The sequence below is a fragment of the Corylus avellana genome, chromosome 2 (assembly GCF_965113065.1).
Source record: "Corylus avellana chromosome 2, dhCorAvel1.hap1.2, whole genome shotgun sequence".
In the NCBI taxonomy this organism is placed as follows: domain Eukaryota; kingdom Viridiplantae; phylum Streptophyta; class Magnoliopsida; order Fagales; family Betulaceae; genus Corylus; species Corylus avellana.
Genome location: NC_142491.1, coordinates 40546163 through 40563324, shown reverse-complemented (window position 1 = coordinate 40563324; position 17162 = coordinate 40546163). Strand labels below are relative to the sequence as shown.

Sequence of the window (17162 nt, the reverse complement as noted above, 5' to 3'; positions counted from 1 at the left end):
TTAATTTGAGTGGGACACGAGTGTGGGCTAATGGATGAAAATAGACAGCCAAAATGCACAATTGGAGAATTTTCAATTTTCCCACTAATGGGAAAGAATCTGATCCAGATCTTTGAGGAAGTTATTTTGATGAAATACTTTATATATTACAGTCTTATAAAATAGTTTCAAATAGAGTAATGTAAAGTAAAATAATATTAGGATATTTTGGAATTGGAAAAAAATTCTGTATAAGTTCTTTGATTTTGACCTTTTACTCAATCATTTTATAGAGATTTTTTTTTTTTTAAGGAATTTTATAGAGATTTAAAACACATTAAATTACCCTTTAAAATACTCATCATTATTAAATCACTCATTGTTATTTTTTTATTATTATTATCATTTTATATGGCATGTTTAAGGTAATGTGGCTAGGTTCATTGGTGTCCGCTCAAGGACATGTACACGTGTTAAAATTTTATTGAATATGATGTAACCACCATCTAAGATTTTGTAACTCTTTGTTTTTTGAAATCTTGTAACTATTGTCACTCAAGATATTGTAACTCTTGTCTCTTTGTAACTATTGTCTCTTTGAAATCTTGTAACCATTGTCTTTTGAATTCTTGTATCAAATATAAAGAATATATATGTGTGTTGGGTTCGTATAAATCCACAGAGTCAATGTTCTCTTTGGGAAAAATTGCGTCCAAGATGGCGTTGTTTTCGTCACTCTCATCGTTGAGGTGAAACAATTTCGATGTGTCTTCATCGGAGTTGATTCGAGAGACGTTGGTGGATTTGCCAGGGAACCAACGTTTTCTTTAGGAAGAAACATTTTTCCCAAAATTGTTTGTGTATCTTCTGGAAAAAAAAAAAAAAAAAAAAGTTTTGTCCAAGATGGCGTTGTTGTTTTCATCGCTCTCTTCGTTGAGGTGAGATGTGTTTTCGTCAGAGTTGATTCGGGAGACGTTGGTGGGATTTGTCGGGTAACCAACGTTTTCTTCAAGAAACATTTTCCCCAAAATTGTTTGTGTATCTTTTGAACAAAAAAAAAACAAAAAAATCGTTTCGTCCAAGATGGCGTTGTTGTTTTCATTGCTCTCGTCGTTGAAGTGAAACAACACGGTTGATTTGTCTTCGTTGGAGTTGATTCGGGAGACGTTGGTGGGATTTATCGAGGAACCAACATTTTCTTCAGGAAACATTTTCCCTGAAATTGTTTGTGTATCTTCTGAAAAAAAAAAAAATGTTTCGTCACAGTCGGTGCTCTCACCCTCACCGCCGACAAAACCATGAAAGTTTTCATTCATTTTCACTCACTTTGGGAGGCACAGGGGAGGCAAAGCAACAGTTTCTGGTGTGGAGGGTATGTGGGTACTGTTTGTAGGATACTAGCCTTTATAAGGTATGCACAGAGGCTGGTCTCGGTGGGAAAATGATATTCACGAAACCCATTTCCCCCTCCCATCCGTCTCGTGCTGGATGTGGCGTGGTCCTTTCGGCCATGTCACATCGGACCCTTTTTTTAAAAAAATAAAATAAGACACAAAAAAAAAGGTGTAGACTATATATATATAATGATTTTTTTCTTTATATTTGATACCAGAGTTACAAGAGCTCAGTTCAAGACACAATGATTACAAAAGATCAAAGATGCAATAGTTACAAGATCTTGTAAATGATGGCTATAGGCCAAATTATTTAAAATGTGTTTTTTCTCTTTTTCTTTATCTCCTTTTAGTTTATTATCATTATATATGTGTGTGTGTGGGGGCTCGTATAAATCCACAGATTCAATGTTGGCGTTGTTGTTTTCGATCTTGAAACATTAGCAAGAAATGAAGGATTGTACTTAGAAGTCAAACAGTCATCACATGGCATGGATCCTAGTATGATGAATGTATCAAACGATTGTCTTCATCATCAAGAATCATCTTATGTAACTCCAAAACCTGAGGATGTAGCTGCTAGTGACCAAACTACTCATATCTTTGGATTTGATCTTAATGAAAATATCTTGGCCAATGAAGATGGATACCCTAAACATTCAGTCTATGAAACTATATCTTATCATGCAAAAACTCTTGTTGTTGAGGTGAAACAACTTTGATGTGTTTGTCGGAGTTGATTCGGGAGACGTTGGTTGGATTTTTTAGGGAACCAACGTTTTCTTCAGGAAACATTTTCTCCAAAATTGTTTGTGTATCTTCTTTAAAAAAAAAAGTTTCGTCCAAGATGGCGTTGTTGGTTTTGTTGCTCTCGTCGTTGAGGTGAAACGACTCTGATGTGTCTTTGTCGAAGTTGATTCGGGAGACGTTGGTGGGATTTGCAGGAAAAAAGAAAAAAAAAAAACCATTTTGGCCAAGGTGTGTTGTTGTTTTCATCACTCTCGTCGTTGAGGTGAAACAACAAGGCTGATGTGTCTTCATCGGAGTTGATTCGGGGATGTTGGTGGGATTTGCCTGGAAACTAACGTTTTCTTCAGGAAACATTTTCCCCAAGATTGGTTGTGTGTCTTCTGAAAAAAAAAAAAAAAAAAAAAAAGGTTTCATCCTAGTCGGTGCTCTCACCCTCACCGCCGGCGCAACCATAAAAGTTCTCGTTCTTTTTCACTCCCTTTGGGAGGCATATGAGAGGTAGAGCGATAGTCTCTGGTGTGGAGGGTAGGGTATTGTTTATATAGGGTACTAGCTTTTATAGGGTACGTACAAAGGCTGGTCTCGGTGTAAAAAGGCTATGCGCGAAACCTATTTTCCCCCTTCCATCCGTCTCGTGCTAATGTGGCCTAGTCCTGTCAGCCACATCACATCAGACCGATTTTTATAAAATAAGACACAAGAAAGGCATGTATATATATATATAAATTGATAATAAAATAAAAGAGAAAAAACACATTTTAAATAATTTGGCCTATAGCCATCATCTACAAGATCTTGTCACTCTTGTTTCTTGAAATCTTGTAACTATTGTTATTTGAAATAAAATAAAGTTTTCAATGAAATAGAACGATAAAAAGACATACATATAAGCATTTCCTCATTTTCTGCGTAGTTTATTTGACATGAAAAATTCAATAATCTTCCTGCAATTTTTACCTAAGGTAATGTAATAAGGTAAAGTGAGTAAGATAATAGATTTTGTCTCAATTGTTACATAGATTTACAATTATTCATTCGAATTAGAGAAACCACAAAATACTTAAAAACGAGGTTCAAAGAAAATACACATGTAACTTGATTGTTTTTTAATGATACTCGAATAGATGCAGACATTGAAATTGGTATTTTTCGTTGATGGTTAATTCCTTCTACCCCGTCAATTCTATGAAGATGATGAATCATAAATCAAAAAGGAATCCTATATTATATGTAGTTTAGGGAATGCTAGAATATTTTGTAAGATCTTGTAATTCGTCTCTTGAGCTCTTGTAACTCTTGTATCAAATATAAAGAATAAATTATATTATATATATATATTGTAAGAATTATATATAATTAAATACTAATTAACAATAATAACTAGCAGTGAAAAATTAATTATATAAATACCTCCGGCCATTGTTTTGCTCAAGCGTAATGAAGAACATCTTTCTTGAACAATTAGAGAGCTGACAACAAAAAGGTTCTTCTGACCTATGCCTACTAGTATAATACTGTGTAAAATGATGGAATACACATGGCCTTTTATAGGTAGGTCAGGACCTTGGCTCTTAATTGTTATTGATTTTTTTCCTCTCATCAAGGAGCAAAATCACTCAATAACATAAATTTCATAATATCCTTTTGAATTCCATAACATCTTTTGCTAGAATAAATTCCTTGATATTGTAACCGAAATGTAGCATAAAGACTGTACCTCATAAGGATATATATATATATATATATATATATATATATATATATATATATATATATCTCTCTCTCTCTGTGTGGCTCGTGTAAGTCCATAGATTCAATGTTCTCTTTGGAGAAAATTGCGTCCAAGATGGTGTTGTTGTTTTCGTCGCTCTCGTCATTGAGGTAAAATTCAGGAGACGTTGATGGGATTTGTTGGGGAACCAACGTTTTCTTCAGGAAACATTTCCCCCAAAATTGTTTGTGTATTTTCTGGGAAAAAAAAAAAAAAAAAAAACGTTTCGTCCAAGATGGCATTGTTGTTTTCATCGCTTTCGTCGTTGACGTGAAACAACAGGGCTAATGTGTCTTTGTTGGAGTTGATTCGGGAGACATTGGTGGGATTTGCCGGGGAACCAACGTTTTCTTCAAGAAACATTTTTCCAAAAACTGTTTGTGTATCTTCTGAAAAAAAAGGTTTCGTCCAGTCGGTGCTCTTACCCTCACTGCCAGCGAAACCATGAAAGTTCTCGTTGATTTTCACTCAATTTGGGAGGCACAGGGGAGGTAGAGTGACAGTCTCTAGGGTGGAGGTTTGGTGGGTCCTGGAGGCTGGTCTCGGTGGGAAAATGCTATGCGCGAAACCCATTTTCCCCCTCCCATCCGTCTCGTGCTGATGTGGTGTGGTCCTGTCAGCCACATCACATCAGACCCCGCTTTTTTTTTTTTTTAAAAAAAAAAAATTAAATAAGACACACAAAAATCCCAAATAAGGCGTAGACTAGATTTTATCATATATATAAACTGATAATAAAATAAAATGAGATAAAGAAAAGAGAAAAAATACATTTTAAATAATTTGGCCTATATCCATCATCTACAAGATTTTGTCACTCTTGTTTCTTGAAATCTTGTAACTATTGTCACTTGAGATCTTGTAACTCTTTTCTCTTGATTGCTGAATACATTAGAAATATCGTTCTTATGGGGATCAAGACTTATAAACAATTATTATTGAACAACGAACAACTATAGCTATTATGCAATACATCAAACAAAATTCATTAATGAAAAATACATAAATTCATTGGAAAGTAAAAAATACACATATCGGATGAATTGTTGCTATATGTTATAATAATGAATTATTGGTTTAGTTGAATAACTAAATAAAATAGATAGACCTAAATTAGTTGAATAAATAAATAAAATAGATAGACCTTTCTCTTTGTCTCTTAGGTCACATTTTAGTTGACCGTGAACTTAATTCTAATTATTTTTATTCCAAAGTGAAGATACCTACACCATCCAGATCCGAATAATAAAATGGTTCATTTGTCACAAATGTTATATCCAACGGCAAATTACTAAATTTAAAATTCTATTGATCAAGTTGACATTTGTATGAGAGTCTACTAATAAGGGCAAAAATCCAAATGGGAATGAGTATTACTAAAATGCAACAAATTGGAACGAAACTACCCCTTCTATATATATATTTTTTGAACAATGTAGAAATACCCTAATTTCCTAACTGAAATTGAGACTTACTTAATTATTATTTTATGAGTAATTTTAAATATTTATTTTCTATCTCTCTTATATAATTATATAATTGATGTAATAAAGCCGTCGGTTTTTTTTTTTTTGGTTTCTCAATAAAAATTAACTCAAATGCTTATTGACATTCAAAGTATTCGGGTCCCTTCATTAATAGACTTGGTAGGTAGTTTTTAGTTTAAAAGTGATTGATATGATATAAAGTGAATACAAATTTTAAATTTTTTAATGAAAAATAAAAGATTTTGTTTTATAGTAAATTTTTTATTTAAATAAGGGATAAATGTATAATTAGTCTTAGTGATTAACCTTAATTACAAAACGTTATTTGTAGTTTCAAAATGAACTCAGAGGTCTTTTGCCAAAAAAATGATTTAATCCTTGTAGTCAAATTCCGTTAAAAAATTTAACAGATTCTGTTAGTTGTCACGTCACCACCAATGCAATGGTGACACGTATTGCTCTTAATAAAAAAATATAAATATATAAACGTAAAAAAAAAAAAACTATAAAATAATTTTTGTTTTTAAAAAAAAACTACACAGTTTTCTCTCTTCCCCCATTTCATCGTTCACTCCTCCCCTTTTCATCTCTGTCTCTTCCCCCATTTCATCTCTCTTCCCTCTCCCCTCACCGACGGCCGGCAACAAAGACCACGATGCCGAGCACCGATGATGACGAGCCAGCCACATCTCCGACTACAAGCTAAACCCACTTTTTTTGGATGAATTAAACCCACTTCTTTTCTTCTTCAACAAAGACGAGAGGATAAGAAGAGCTAAGGAAATTGAACTGACTTCTTTTCTTCTTCAGCAAACCCACAATTAATTCAAATATGATAGGGAGCTTCCTTTCCACAAAGAAAATACCAATAACCCATTTGAAACAGAGAATTACTCATGAAAAATTTGAGAACCCATGAAAAAATTGAGAACGAAAAAAACGTAATAGACAAAAGACTAGGTCGGTGAGGGTCTTCGGCATGGTAGAACAGGTCATCGCACGGTGGGGAAGGCCGACGGTGGTGGTCGTCGTTGCACAGGGGAAAGTTTTGGGGGCGGGGAATATGTGTTTGGGAAGAAAATTGGGGGAAATGAAAAAATGGGTCTAGGGGAAAGGATTGATGATGAAATGGGCGAAGACAAAATACTGTAGTTTTTTTTTTTTTGAAAAGAAAAATTATTTTTTATTTATTTTTCTTTTATATATTTAATATATTTATATATTTTTTTAAAAGCAACACGTGTCACCATTTCATAGGTGGTAACGTGACGATTAACGGAATCTGTTAAATTTTTTAACGGAATCTGACTACAGAGACTAAATCGTTTTTTTGGCATATCCAAAGACATCTGAGTTCATTTTGATATCACAAAGAACGTTTTGTAATTTAGACTAACCATATAGACTAATTTTGCATTTAATCCTTTAAATAATAATAAAAAGTGATTAATTTAATATAAAAACTTAACAAGGTTAAAGGAGTTGGCATGTCCATACACAAACAAGGAATTCTCAAGTGCAGATTTTGGGAACGTTGAATTTTGGAGCAGCGGGGGGTTGGCCGTACCATGGAAGCTGAGATTAACGACAAGAGAAGAGGGATTGAGATTTGAGTGAGTGATTGCGTCAGCGGGTGGGGGGCCCAACAGTCCACGTAGAAGTGACGGTTAGTGAGTTGAGCCGTGTCTCACTCTTCGACTCTCCCTCACTTGGGTGGGGGTTAGGTGGCGAGTAGTTACCGACTTACCACATGCCTCGGTTTTTCAGCCTCCTCTGTCCGCCTCCATTCTTATTTCATTTTCCAGGAAAATCGTTTTCCTCTTTTGCTCGGTTTTCTCGGGAAAGCAAGTGAGGCCACGCCTTCCCCATTTTTTTCTCGGGAACCAAACATGTTTTCGGTTCGGTCAATCGTTGGTCCCCAGCTGAGACGCTCAATCCGCCAGCTGCATTCTGCTTCTTCGGCTGCTGCATTTGAAGCTGAGCGAACGATAAGAGACGGTCCCAGGAATGACTGGGCGCGAGACGAGATCAAATCCATCTACGACTCTCCCGTCCTAGATCTCCTTTTCCATGGAGTCAGTATTTTTTTTTTCCCTCTGTTTGTTGTGATTTATATTTTGAAAGGCTATGTTATTGTTTGGTTCCCTAGAAATTCCAGGAAAAACATAAGGAGTATGATTTTTCCATCTTGTACATTTTGCCGTGTGTGTGAGTGTTCCGTTGAGAGTCAAGTTTCCATTTGGTTGCTGGAAAATGCAGGAAAGAGAATGAAAATGGAAATTACAAGCTGTAACTGTTGTTTTTTTTTTGTTGGGGGAAAGAGTATGTAAAAGAATATGATTTTTTCCATCTTGTACGTTTTCTTTCTGTTTGATTGCTGAGAAAATGTAGGATACCCGTGAATGTATATTATGCAATTTCCCCACTATGCAAGTAGAAAAAGACTCTGTGCGCTTTCCAGGCTGCACAGTATGCCTAACCCAAGCAATGTTTTATTTCGTTGCATATAATAATAATATTAAAATTTTTAGAGTGATATTTTCTGTTTGGTTGCTGAGAAAACGTGAAAAGAGAGAGAAATGAAACATAGTATGTACATAATGTGCAATTTCCAGAGTGTGCAAGTCGAAATGGACGCCAAGATACGTGCCTGTAATTTTGTAAATTTTGTTGTATACTGCAGCCTTATTTGCGTTTAGAGCTGTTTCTAGAGTTTCTGTCGTAGCTGAACAAAAAATTGTATTGCTATTACTATTGTTGTTTAATTTATAACGTATAACGTTATAGTTATTCTTTTTGATTTGTCAGGCTCAAGTTCATAGACATGCTCATAACTTTAGGGAAGTGCAGCAGTGTACTCTTCTCTCAATTAAGACGGGTGGATGCAGTGAGGATTGCTCATATTGTCCTCAATCCTCTAGATATGACACAGGACTAAAGGCACAAAAGCTTATGACAAAGGAGGCTGTTATGCAGGCAGCAAGAAAGGTCAATTTTTTTTTTTTTTTTTTTTGTATTCTCTGGATGCTCTGCATTGACTCAAGTGTAGCTTCTCCAATAGACTAAGAAATCACTGTTGACTACTTTCGGTGTGCTAGAATGGAATTCATATTGTTTAACTAGAAGACATTGTTTTACCTGATAAATATTTGCAACATGTCAGTTACCCATATGCATATCTTATTACTCCACTGTGAGAGTACTAGTGCTACATGAAATTCTATTTTCAGTCTTTTTGGGTTACAATGGGTCATGCCTAGATGAGTGGGAGAACAGTCTGATAGTCCTCATAGGAAATTGGTACCGCTCTGCATGATGTGGTGTATCTGTAGAGGAAAAATGATTGAAATTTTAAAGACTGTAAGAGGACAGTGGTGAAATTAAAAGCTTTATTCTGCAGTACCCTTTACCAATGGGTGGTTGCCCTGGATTGCTTTCATTTTTCTAGCTTTCATGTTTTTTTAAATTTTAAATTTTTATCTTTTTCGGTTAGGTGTTTCCCTTATATATTTCCTATATACTTGGGTTGGGTTGCACCTTTGTGCTTTTTCATGAAATTAAATTACTTATTAAAAAAAGAAAAAAAACCCATAGGTATGCCTCTTCCATTAATCACATCTAAAATTCTATAGTTTTCACTTCTGTCTATGCGTCGTAGTTTTATTTTTACTTTTTATAAATAGAGCTTCTTGGCACTTCTTTTTCTTCTTCTAGATTTGTTGTTTTTAGTTGGTATTATAAATTATGAGTTAATAGTTCAATTGAACTCTCATAACTTACTAATTACTCAAACATTGTGGACTAGTACATAACAGGCAAGTGTTTATTGGGCCTCACAAATTATGTCTCTATATAATTGGTTTTCGTTATTAAAACAGCCACGCTTTGACTTGTTATCTACTTATCTCCTGGGCAGTATAACTAGATGCCGCCACTTTATGATCTTCTTCCTAATGTTGATTAAATTCTCCCTTTGAACTTGATAGAATCTTGTTCAAATATCGCTAAAATCCTTTTGTTGCCTTTGATCCATTGTACTTTTCTTGGAGCATCAATTGGACATATTCTCACTCTTTGGCAGGCAAAAGAGGCTGGTAGCACGCGTTTTTGCATGGGTGCTGCATGGAGGGACACAGTTGGAAGAAAGACCAACTTCAATAATATCTTAGAATACGTAAAAGACATAAGGTAATAGAAACATCATTTATAGCAAATACTAAGCACTTGGGAATTAGAGGCATTTTGTACTTCAAAGTAGTAAATGAATTTCCTAGAATGCCAAAGAACTTGGTTCCTTATTCCCTCTATTATGGATATTAAACTCATTAACTCACGATTTGGTACATTAATAAATTAAAGTAAAATAGTAATAAGTGATCCATGAGTTTGATTTATTTTACTCTTCTAACCAAATTAGCATTTCAAATGAACTGCATTTCTTTATTTTGTTGTCTTTAATATGAAAAGGCGGCATTGTCAGAAGTCTTGCAATCTCCGGGGTGTTATGATGTGGGTTCTATAATGGTTTCAGGATCATATTCACCTATTGAGGAAAAAAATAAAATAAAAGGAGCATTTAGAACAGGTGCAATAGAACTTGTTATGATATTAGTAAAATACACTACGAGATGATTCGACTGATTGCTCCTTCTGTAGGAGTATTTTTGAATTGTGAGTAGAAGATCAGATACTATGCTCTTTGATAGTGAATGTATTGGTTAAGAACTTGGGGTGCTCCCAAAATGCAACCTTATTGGCACCACACCAGGTAACAATGAAATTTCTGCAATGCCTTCTGGGGCTGAATGAAGGGGCTCAAATGAAAAAAATTGATTGGGAAAAGTTGATTTCTATTGCAAATATCAACTTGTGGACTCCAGATGGAAATAAATGGAGCTGAAAGAGATTAGGATGACATGTAATATTGTGCCTTTGGTAAATAGAGGGAAAAGAATAGCATAATGCATTGATAGTTACTTTTCCTTGGCATAATATGGTATGATATGTGGTTTGGGACACATAATGTTCCAATATAGTGGGAGAGACTGGAGATGGGATGTGAAAATAATTATCATCTTTAGTCCAAATACTTGGCAGAAGGGATTACAAGATAGTAGCTTTAAGAAAGATTGTTGGAGTGATATTTAGAAAAAATAGGTTTTAACTTTTTTTCCTCAATTATGGTCTCACGGAACCGTTAAATATGCAATTTTGCCTAGAACCATAAATATGTGGTTGTCTTTAAACGAACTTTTTATTTTTATCTCTTTTCTTTACCTCACAATAATACATGACCAACTCACAAAAGTGCTTGGAAAATTAATTTTTTTTCAGTGGTTGTTTATTATGATATGAATTGCAAATGACTGAGTTGTAGGATATATATCTCATTAAAGCAAAAAAGAAAAGAAGAGAAGAAAGATCTTCAGAGATTGTTGTTAATGGTTTCTGAACAAACACATATACATGAATTTAACAACTATCAGTCCTTTTGTATTTTTCAAATTCAAGTGCATGGCAATTTTTTTTTTAAAAAAAATTTTATTTATTATTATTATTATTTTTTTTTGTGGTTGAATAAGTTCATGGCATTTACGGTTGTCTGCAATCCTTTGGCTTAATGTTTGTTGTAATATTTTGTAATTTCATTTAACTTGTGTTACATTACTTTCATTTAATGTATGCTGGAGGTATCTCCCATGTTCCAGGGATATGGGGATGGAGGTGTGCTGCACCTTGGGCATGCTAGAGAAGCAGCAAGCTGTTGAACTCAAGAGGGCTGGCCTGACAGCTTATAATCATAATCTTGATACCTCAAGGGAATATTATCCAAATATCATCACCACAAGGAGTTATGATGAGCGCCTAGAAACCCTTCAGTTTGTCCGCGATGCAGGCATTAATGTCTGTTCAGGTATTTTAGTTGAAGTCTTGAATGTATTATTATCACACACGTATATTGTAGAAATGGATCATTATCTAGCCCAATTTATGTGGTTAATTTCTTTTGTTTGTTCCTTTTCCTCATTCTATACTTCCTTGCTTCTCCTTCGAAATGTAAACCAAATTTCATAAAATGAAAGGGGGAGGGGCAAATGTTATGCTGGTTAGATTCACTTCTAGAAAGCGGCAATTTGTTCTCACTTACAGCTATCTAGTTGTCTGCTGGGCTCATGATTCACTCAAAGTTCTTTTTGATAATTAATCGAGATATCATTAAAAGCGTAAGGTGCCCCATGTATATAAGAAGTATACAAGAGAAGCCACCTAACTAATTGGGGAAAAAAGAAAAGAAAATCATGATAGCGAATCACCAAAGGAGAAATATAAGTATCTGTCAAAATATACAATGTGTTGAAAAATAAAAACTTAATCTCCTCCAAAGTCTTCTCTCGGTCTTCAAAACACCTATAATTCATTTCCCTCCATAGCCACCACAAAATGCATAAAGGCACAATTTTTCACATAGCAGAACTCTTGAGTGCTGTCGGTAATCCACTAACAAGCAAACAAATCAACTACTTGTCTAGGCATAACCCAAAACAACCTAAATTGATTGAAGAAAACATTCTAAATGGCACAAGCAGCCTCAAAATGAAGAAGAGGATGGTATGTGAACTCTCATCTCCATTCCTTTTGCACATATAACACCAATCAGAATTTGGTGTCTATGAAAGAAGAAATTGAGAGGTTTTTAGGAGGACGTTTGCTCGTGCCGGCATTGGTGCCTCCGAAGGCGAACGGGTTTGACTAGGTGCTCGTTGCTGATGCTCTTGTCTCTGTCCTGCCCTCTTCGACACTCTCATCTGGGCAGATTGTTCTGCCGGAAAATCATGATGCAAATTCTGCAGGGGTGCTAGCTTTGGGAGAGAGGTTACGCATGTCTCTGGGCAGTGGGGCTCCTATATGTAAGCAAACAGTGAGATACTACCGGAGAGCTAAGAATGAAAGAGGAATTCGGATGAATGATTCTCTTCTTCTTGAGGCTGTGGAATCTTTTAGTGCTCCGCAAATACATTACCAACCAGTTGCAGGGTTTGTTGCTCAGGCTTCATCGGAGGTTGCACACGGTCAGGTGTCTGATTTGACACCTACACCTTTAATTAGTGTAGGGGATGTTGCAGCTCAAAGAAAGCCTGATTCTAAGAACTCTAATCCGACGAGGGGCTTTCTACGGCGAGTGTTTTTTAACCCAAGTCCGAAAGAAATAAGGGAGTCTCTGTCTTCATCGCATGTGGCTGTTAAGGATGATGAAGTAGTGGGTGGCAACTCTTCAGTTTTTGGATGAAGCTTTCAAGTTTGGGGAGCTGTCCCCCGATCCCCTTGATTGGGGGTTGGATTGCGGTGAAGAGGAGGATCCATATTCAGCGGATTTTCTTCGGGTTATGGACATCGCCCGGCCTAGGGCTAAAGGAAAAAGGCCTAGGAATAAGGGCAAAAGAGAGCTGTTAAATTTAGAAAGCTCTGTTAACTATGGCAATGCTAGTGCGCCCTCCAGGAGAAGGAAGGGCAGGATTATTGTGTCATAGTCTTTTGTAAAGGGATGAGGGTGTTTGGTTAGTGGGCTTTGCCTTGGTGTGTTTGTTTGAGGGTTTTTGGGTGGTTGTTTGGTTTTTCTGGGTGGGTGTGCTGGGGTTTTTCTTTGGGCTCGCTTTCGCTTTGGCCCCCTTTGTATACTTCTTGTGTAATTAGGGGCGCCTCTCACTTTTCTCCTTCTTTAATAAAACTTCTTATTACTTATCAAAATAACACCAATCAACCACAATGACGCCTCACTTTTGGAGATTGTCCATGGGAAGGATCTTCCCTAGGGTTGCCGACCACACAAAAAAGGCCATCCTCGATGGAACCTTAGTCCTCCAAACACTCCAAGAGAAACATGAACCATCCTGACAACACAATGACACTGTAGAAGGAGTTAACACCAAGCAACCATCTTTTGGAATGGACTCGCCACAACTTGTCTTCCCTTTACCGTCTCATTCTTACTAACTACAACATCTTGAAGAACGAAATAAAGGTATCCACCTCTCAATCTTGAGCCGCTCCAGCAAAGTTCACATTCCATTGAATGACACATTCAAAAAATTCCACGTGTGCCTCAACAGGAGCATCATTTACGCAAGTAATACCAATAAAACTAGAAAGGCATCCTTAAGGGCCATATCCCACATCAAAGATCATTCCAGAATCTAACCTTAGAGCCATCTCCCACTTCAAATCTAGTGTGACTACAAAACCTCCCCTAACCCCTCCTGATATTTTTCCATAAATGATAAACCCACCCCATACGCCCCAACAAGCTCACTAGAACACCACCTTTCTCGTGAACTTCCATATTTAGAGTCCATCACCACTCTCCACTAAGCCCCTCTCTCTCAAGCCCATAACACCAAAGCCATTTACCTAAGAGAGTATGACGTCCCACATTGCCTGGGCATGGAAAAGATTATGTGTTTATATGGAATATACTCTCTCTAAATGGTATGAGGCCTTTTGGGGGTAAACCCAATAATAAAATCGTGTGGGCTTGGCCTAAAGCGGAAATATCATACCACTTGGAGTAGGAGTGTTACAGAAAGTGTGATTGAACCTCAACAATTTTCTAATCCCCAACCCTCACTCAAAGATCGGTGTACACACCTCGGGCCAACTCACCAGGTGAACTCTTCGCCTAGCCCACCCCATATGAACTCAGAGTTATCTCTTCATCTATCTAGAAAATAATCTACTCTCAATACAGCTTGCATATTTTTGTCTGCTTGGACTTTCTTCCTTTACATGATGCAGATATGACCTTCTTTGGTCCAGTGACTGGTTGTAATATCATTGGCATCAGAAGGATGGTGAAAAACGTTTTTTTTTAATGCATGTTCCTTTTCAATGTGGTCATATATATGTTCTCCTAAAAAGTCATTGAGTTCACTTGAAATATTAACTTAGTCAGCGTATAGGCTTCTTGAAAGCTGAGTTCCATATCTGTCGAATTATAACTTACTTGACTGAGCTGAGGGTTAAAACTGTCACGAAAAAGTCTTCTCTAGATGGATGAAGGTGTTTTGGCTGACTTGAAGCATACAATTTCTAGAATAAGGGAGATACCTCACCAGAAAATTCTTTTTTTGATAAGTAATAAGAAGTTTTATTAAAAAGCGTAAAGGCGCCCTAAGGTACACTGTAAGTATACAACATGATCACCTAACTAGAAGGAGAAAAACGAAGAAGAAAATCATCATAACTAATCGAAACTGGAAAGACATGCGCAGCGGTCCAAAGATGCAGAGTTTGAAAGCAAGAGGCTAGTATGTCTTTCCAAGTCCCCTCCAAATCCTCAAAGCACCTATTATTCATTTCCCTCCATAGGCACCAAAAAAAGCACGTAGGCACCATTTTTCATACCACGGCACTCCCCCTCCTCCCCGAAGACCACCAACAAGCGAGCAAATCCGAAACCCTATTCAGCATCACCCAAGACAACCCAAATCGACCAAAAAAGGTGCTCCACAAAGCATAAGCTACCTCGCAATGAAGGAGAAGATGGTCCACCGTCAACTCGGTCTTTTTGCACATACAACACCTGTTTGTCACAATCACCCGTCGCTTTTTGAGATTGTCCAGGGTCAAAATTTTACCTAAAGCCGCCGACCACACAAAAAAACTCGCCCTCGGAGGAGCTTGGGTACGCCACACACTCTTCCACAGAAATCCTCCCCCAACAGGACTCGCCAAGGCAACGTAAAGGAGCTTGACCTTGAATTGGCCTCTTTTGGAAGAATTCCATCACAACCTATCTTCACACCCTCGCCTCACTTGAGCAGCATGTAACACTTGGAAAAATGAAGCCAACACCTCCACCTCCCAATCATGAGCTTTTCTAGAAAAGCTCACATTCCACTGGTTAGTGCCACTCAGCGCCTCCAAATGGTAACATAAAAATCTTTAATTCAGATGTGGCCCCAAAGGACAGTGGACCTTTATGCTGATATGGTTGTATTGCCGAATCATGTAAAGTCCCTTTCTGTATCATAATTAAAACATCAAGCACATTGCTCATGGAAAATCTTTTTTTCCTTTCTATATTCTTTTAAGGCTCCTAGACATGACATCATTTCAAATTTAAACTTCAACTACTTGCTTTTTAAGTTACATTTTTTTTCATGGTTAATTATAAATACATACGATGGGTAATTGTAACAACCTTGTTTGTCATCAGGGTTAACCTTTTATGTTTTCAGAGTCTTAAATATGCATAAAACAAAAAAGATGAATATCGTTATGAGTTGCTTAATGAGGCAGGAAAATGTGATTTACTCTTTAATTTCTTTTAATAGGAGGAATAATAGGTCTTGGAGAAGCAGAAGACGACCGAGTAGGTCTTTTACATACATTGGCAACGCTCCCTACCCACCCAGAGAGTGTCCCTATCAATGCGCTGGTTCCAGTAAAAGGCACACCTCTTCAAGATCAGAAGGTAACTAACTCTGGTTCTGTTCATCTTGAAATCTATAACTTTGGGTCACCTTTAACAATTCTTCTGCATGCTATAATTTGCAAGTGTTACATAGTGATACTATACATTTTTAATAAGTTATAGAATTTGATACTTGTATATTTGTGATATCGAAACTAGTTGCGATTAAGGCTTTTTGGTCAGGCTAGGAATTAGTAGAAGAGAAGAGTTAAAATACTGGAGTTGGAAAAGCTACCATATGAAAACATAGGAAATAAGATGAGGCGAAAACTAGTTTGGAGAGCCTGATCATTGTATGAGCGAATGCTTGCTCTTGGCTGCATCCACTGCCATCCTTTTGTAGTTGTCTATCTCTGCTTATGGTGTCTATGTTCTTCTCTTTCCAGATTGTTTTAGAGCTCTAAGTATCTTAACTGACTAGTTTATTTTTCTTGATTCAGCCAGTTGAAATATGGGAGATGATTCGGATGATTGCCACAGCACGTATAGTCATGCCAAAAGCAATGGTCAGGTTGTCAGCTGGCAGAGTTCGGTTCTCCATGCCCGAGCAGGCATTATGCTTTCTTGCCGGCGCAAATTCAATCTTCACTGGCGAGAAGCTGTTGACTACTCCTAATAATGATTTTGATGCTGATCAACTTATGTTCAAGGCGCTTGGACTTGTTCCAAAAGCTCCCAGTTTTGGCGATGATGTGGAAGATGCTCACGAGGCAGCAGTTTCTGAACAAGCCGTTTCCAGTTCGGGGTAAATAACTGGTTCAACTCAAAGGCAGTGAATCGTCCATTCTTTTTGTTGGAGTCAATGGCCTCTTTCTAATTATTAATAATCGTTGTGGAATTATATATGACAACATCTTGGTCTCTCAAGGACATTTAGTTAGCATCTGCAGTTGCAAATCTCTGGCTCAAGTAATTTAAAGGAACGAATTCATCCATACTTGATTGATTTGCTCCTAATTGCGCTAGCTTGGTAATGGAAATCAGTCAGAACATCCAAGCCATTTCAGATCTCAGATCAGACTAATTTTAATTCAATATTTGTTATACGTATTTTGGCAAGCTATTGTATCACAGATTAGTCGGCATATAATTATACAATGGCAACGAGATTAGATGTCAAACGAATGCACTCTCAAGGGACTGGATTTAAAAATAGGTAACTAGGTTTATTCGTCCTTACAATTAGAAAAAGAAAAGAAAAGAAAAAAAAGTAATACAACAGAAAGCAAAAGACTAAAAATGGTGATTTGTGTACACGGCTAGAACATCTAATCTAGTGAGACAAAATGACATTATTGCTTGAGCAGCAA

General features: G+C 36.7%; 1 protein-coding gene across 2 annotated transcripts; it reads left to right on the top strand.

Annotated features, from left to right (window-relative positions):
- Positions 1-6939: 6939 nt before the first annotated feature.
- BIO2 (Radical SAM superfamily protein) lies at positions 6940-16787 on the top strand. Of its 2 annotated transcripts, none has more exons than XM_059571886.2 (6): positions 6940-7456; positions 8190-8369; positions 9463-9569; positions 11072-11295; positions 15713-15852; positions 16293-16787. In XM_059571886.2, the coding sequence occupies exons 1-6, from the start codon at positions 7271-7273 to the stop codon at positions 16599-16601; spliced, it is 1146 nt and encodes a 381-aa protein (XP_059427869.2). In that variant the 5' UTR covers positions 6940-7270; the 3' UTR covers positions 16602-16787. The 2 variants fall into 2 exon arrangements, with proteins under 2 accessions (XP_059427869.2, XP_059427876.2); XM_059571893.2 differs by having other exon boundaries at positions 6944-7456; positions 11090-11295.
- Positions 16788-17162: the final 375 nt, after the last annotated feature.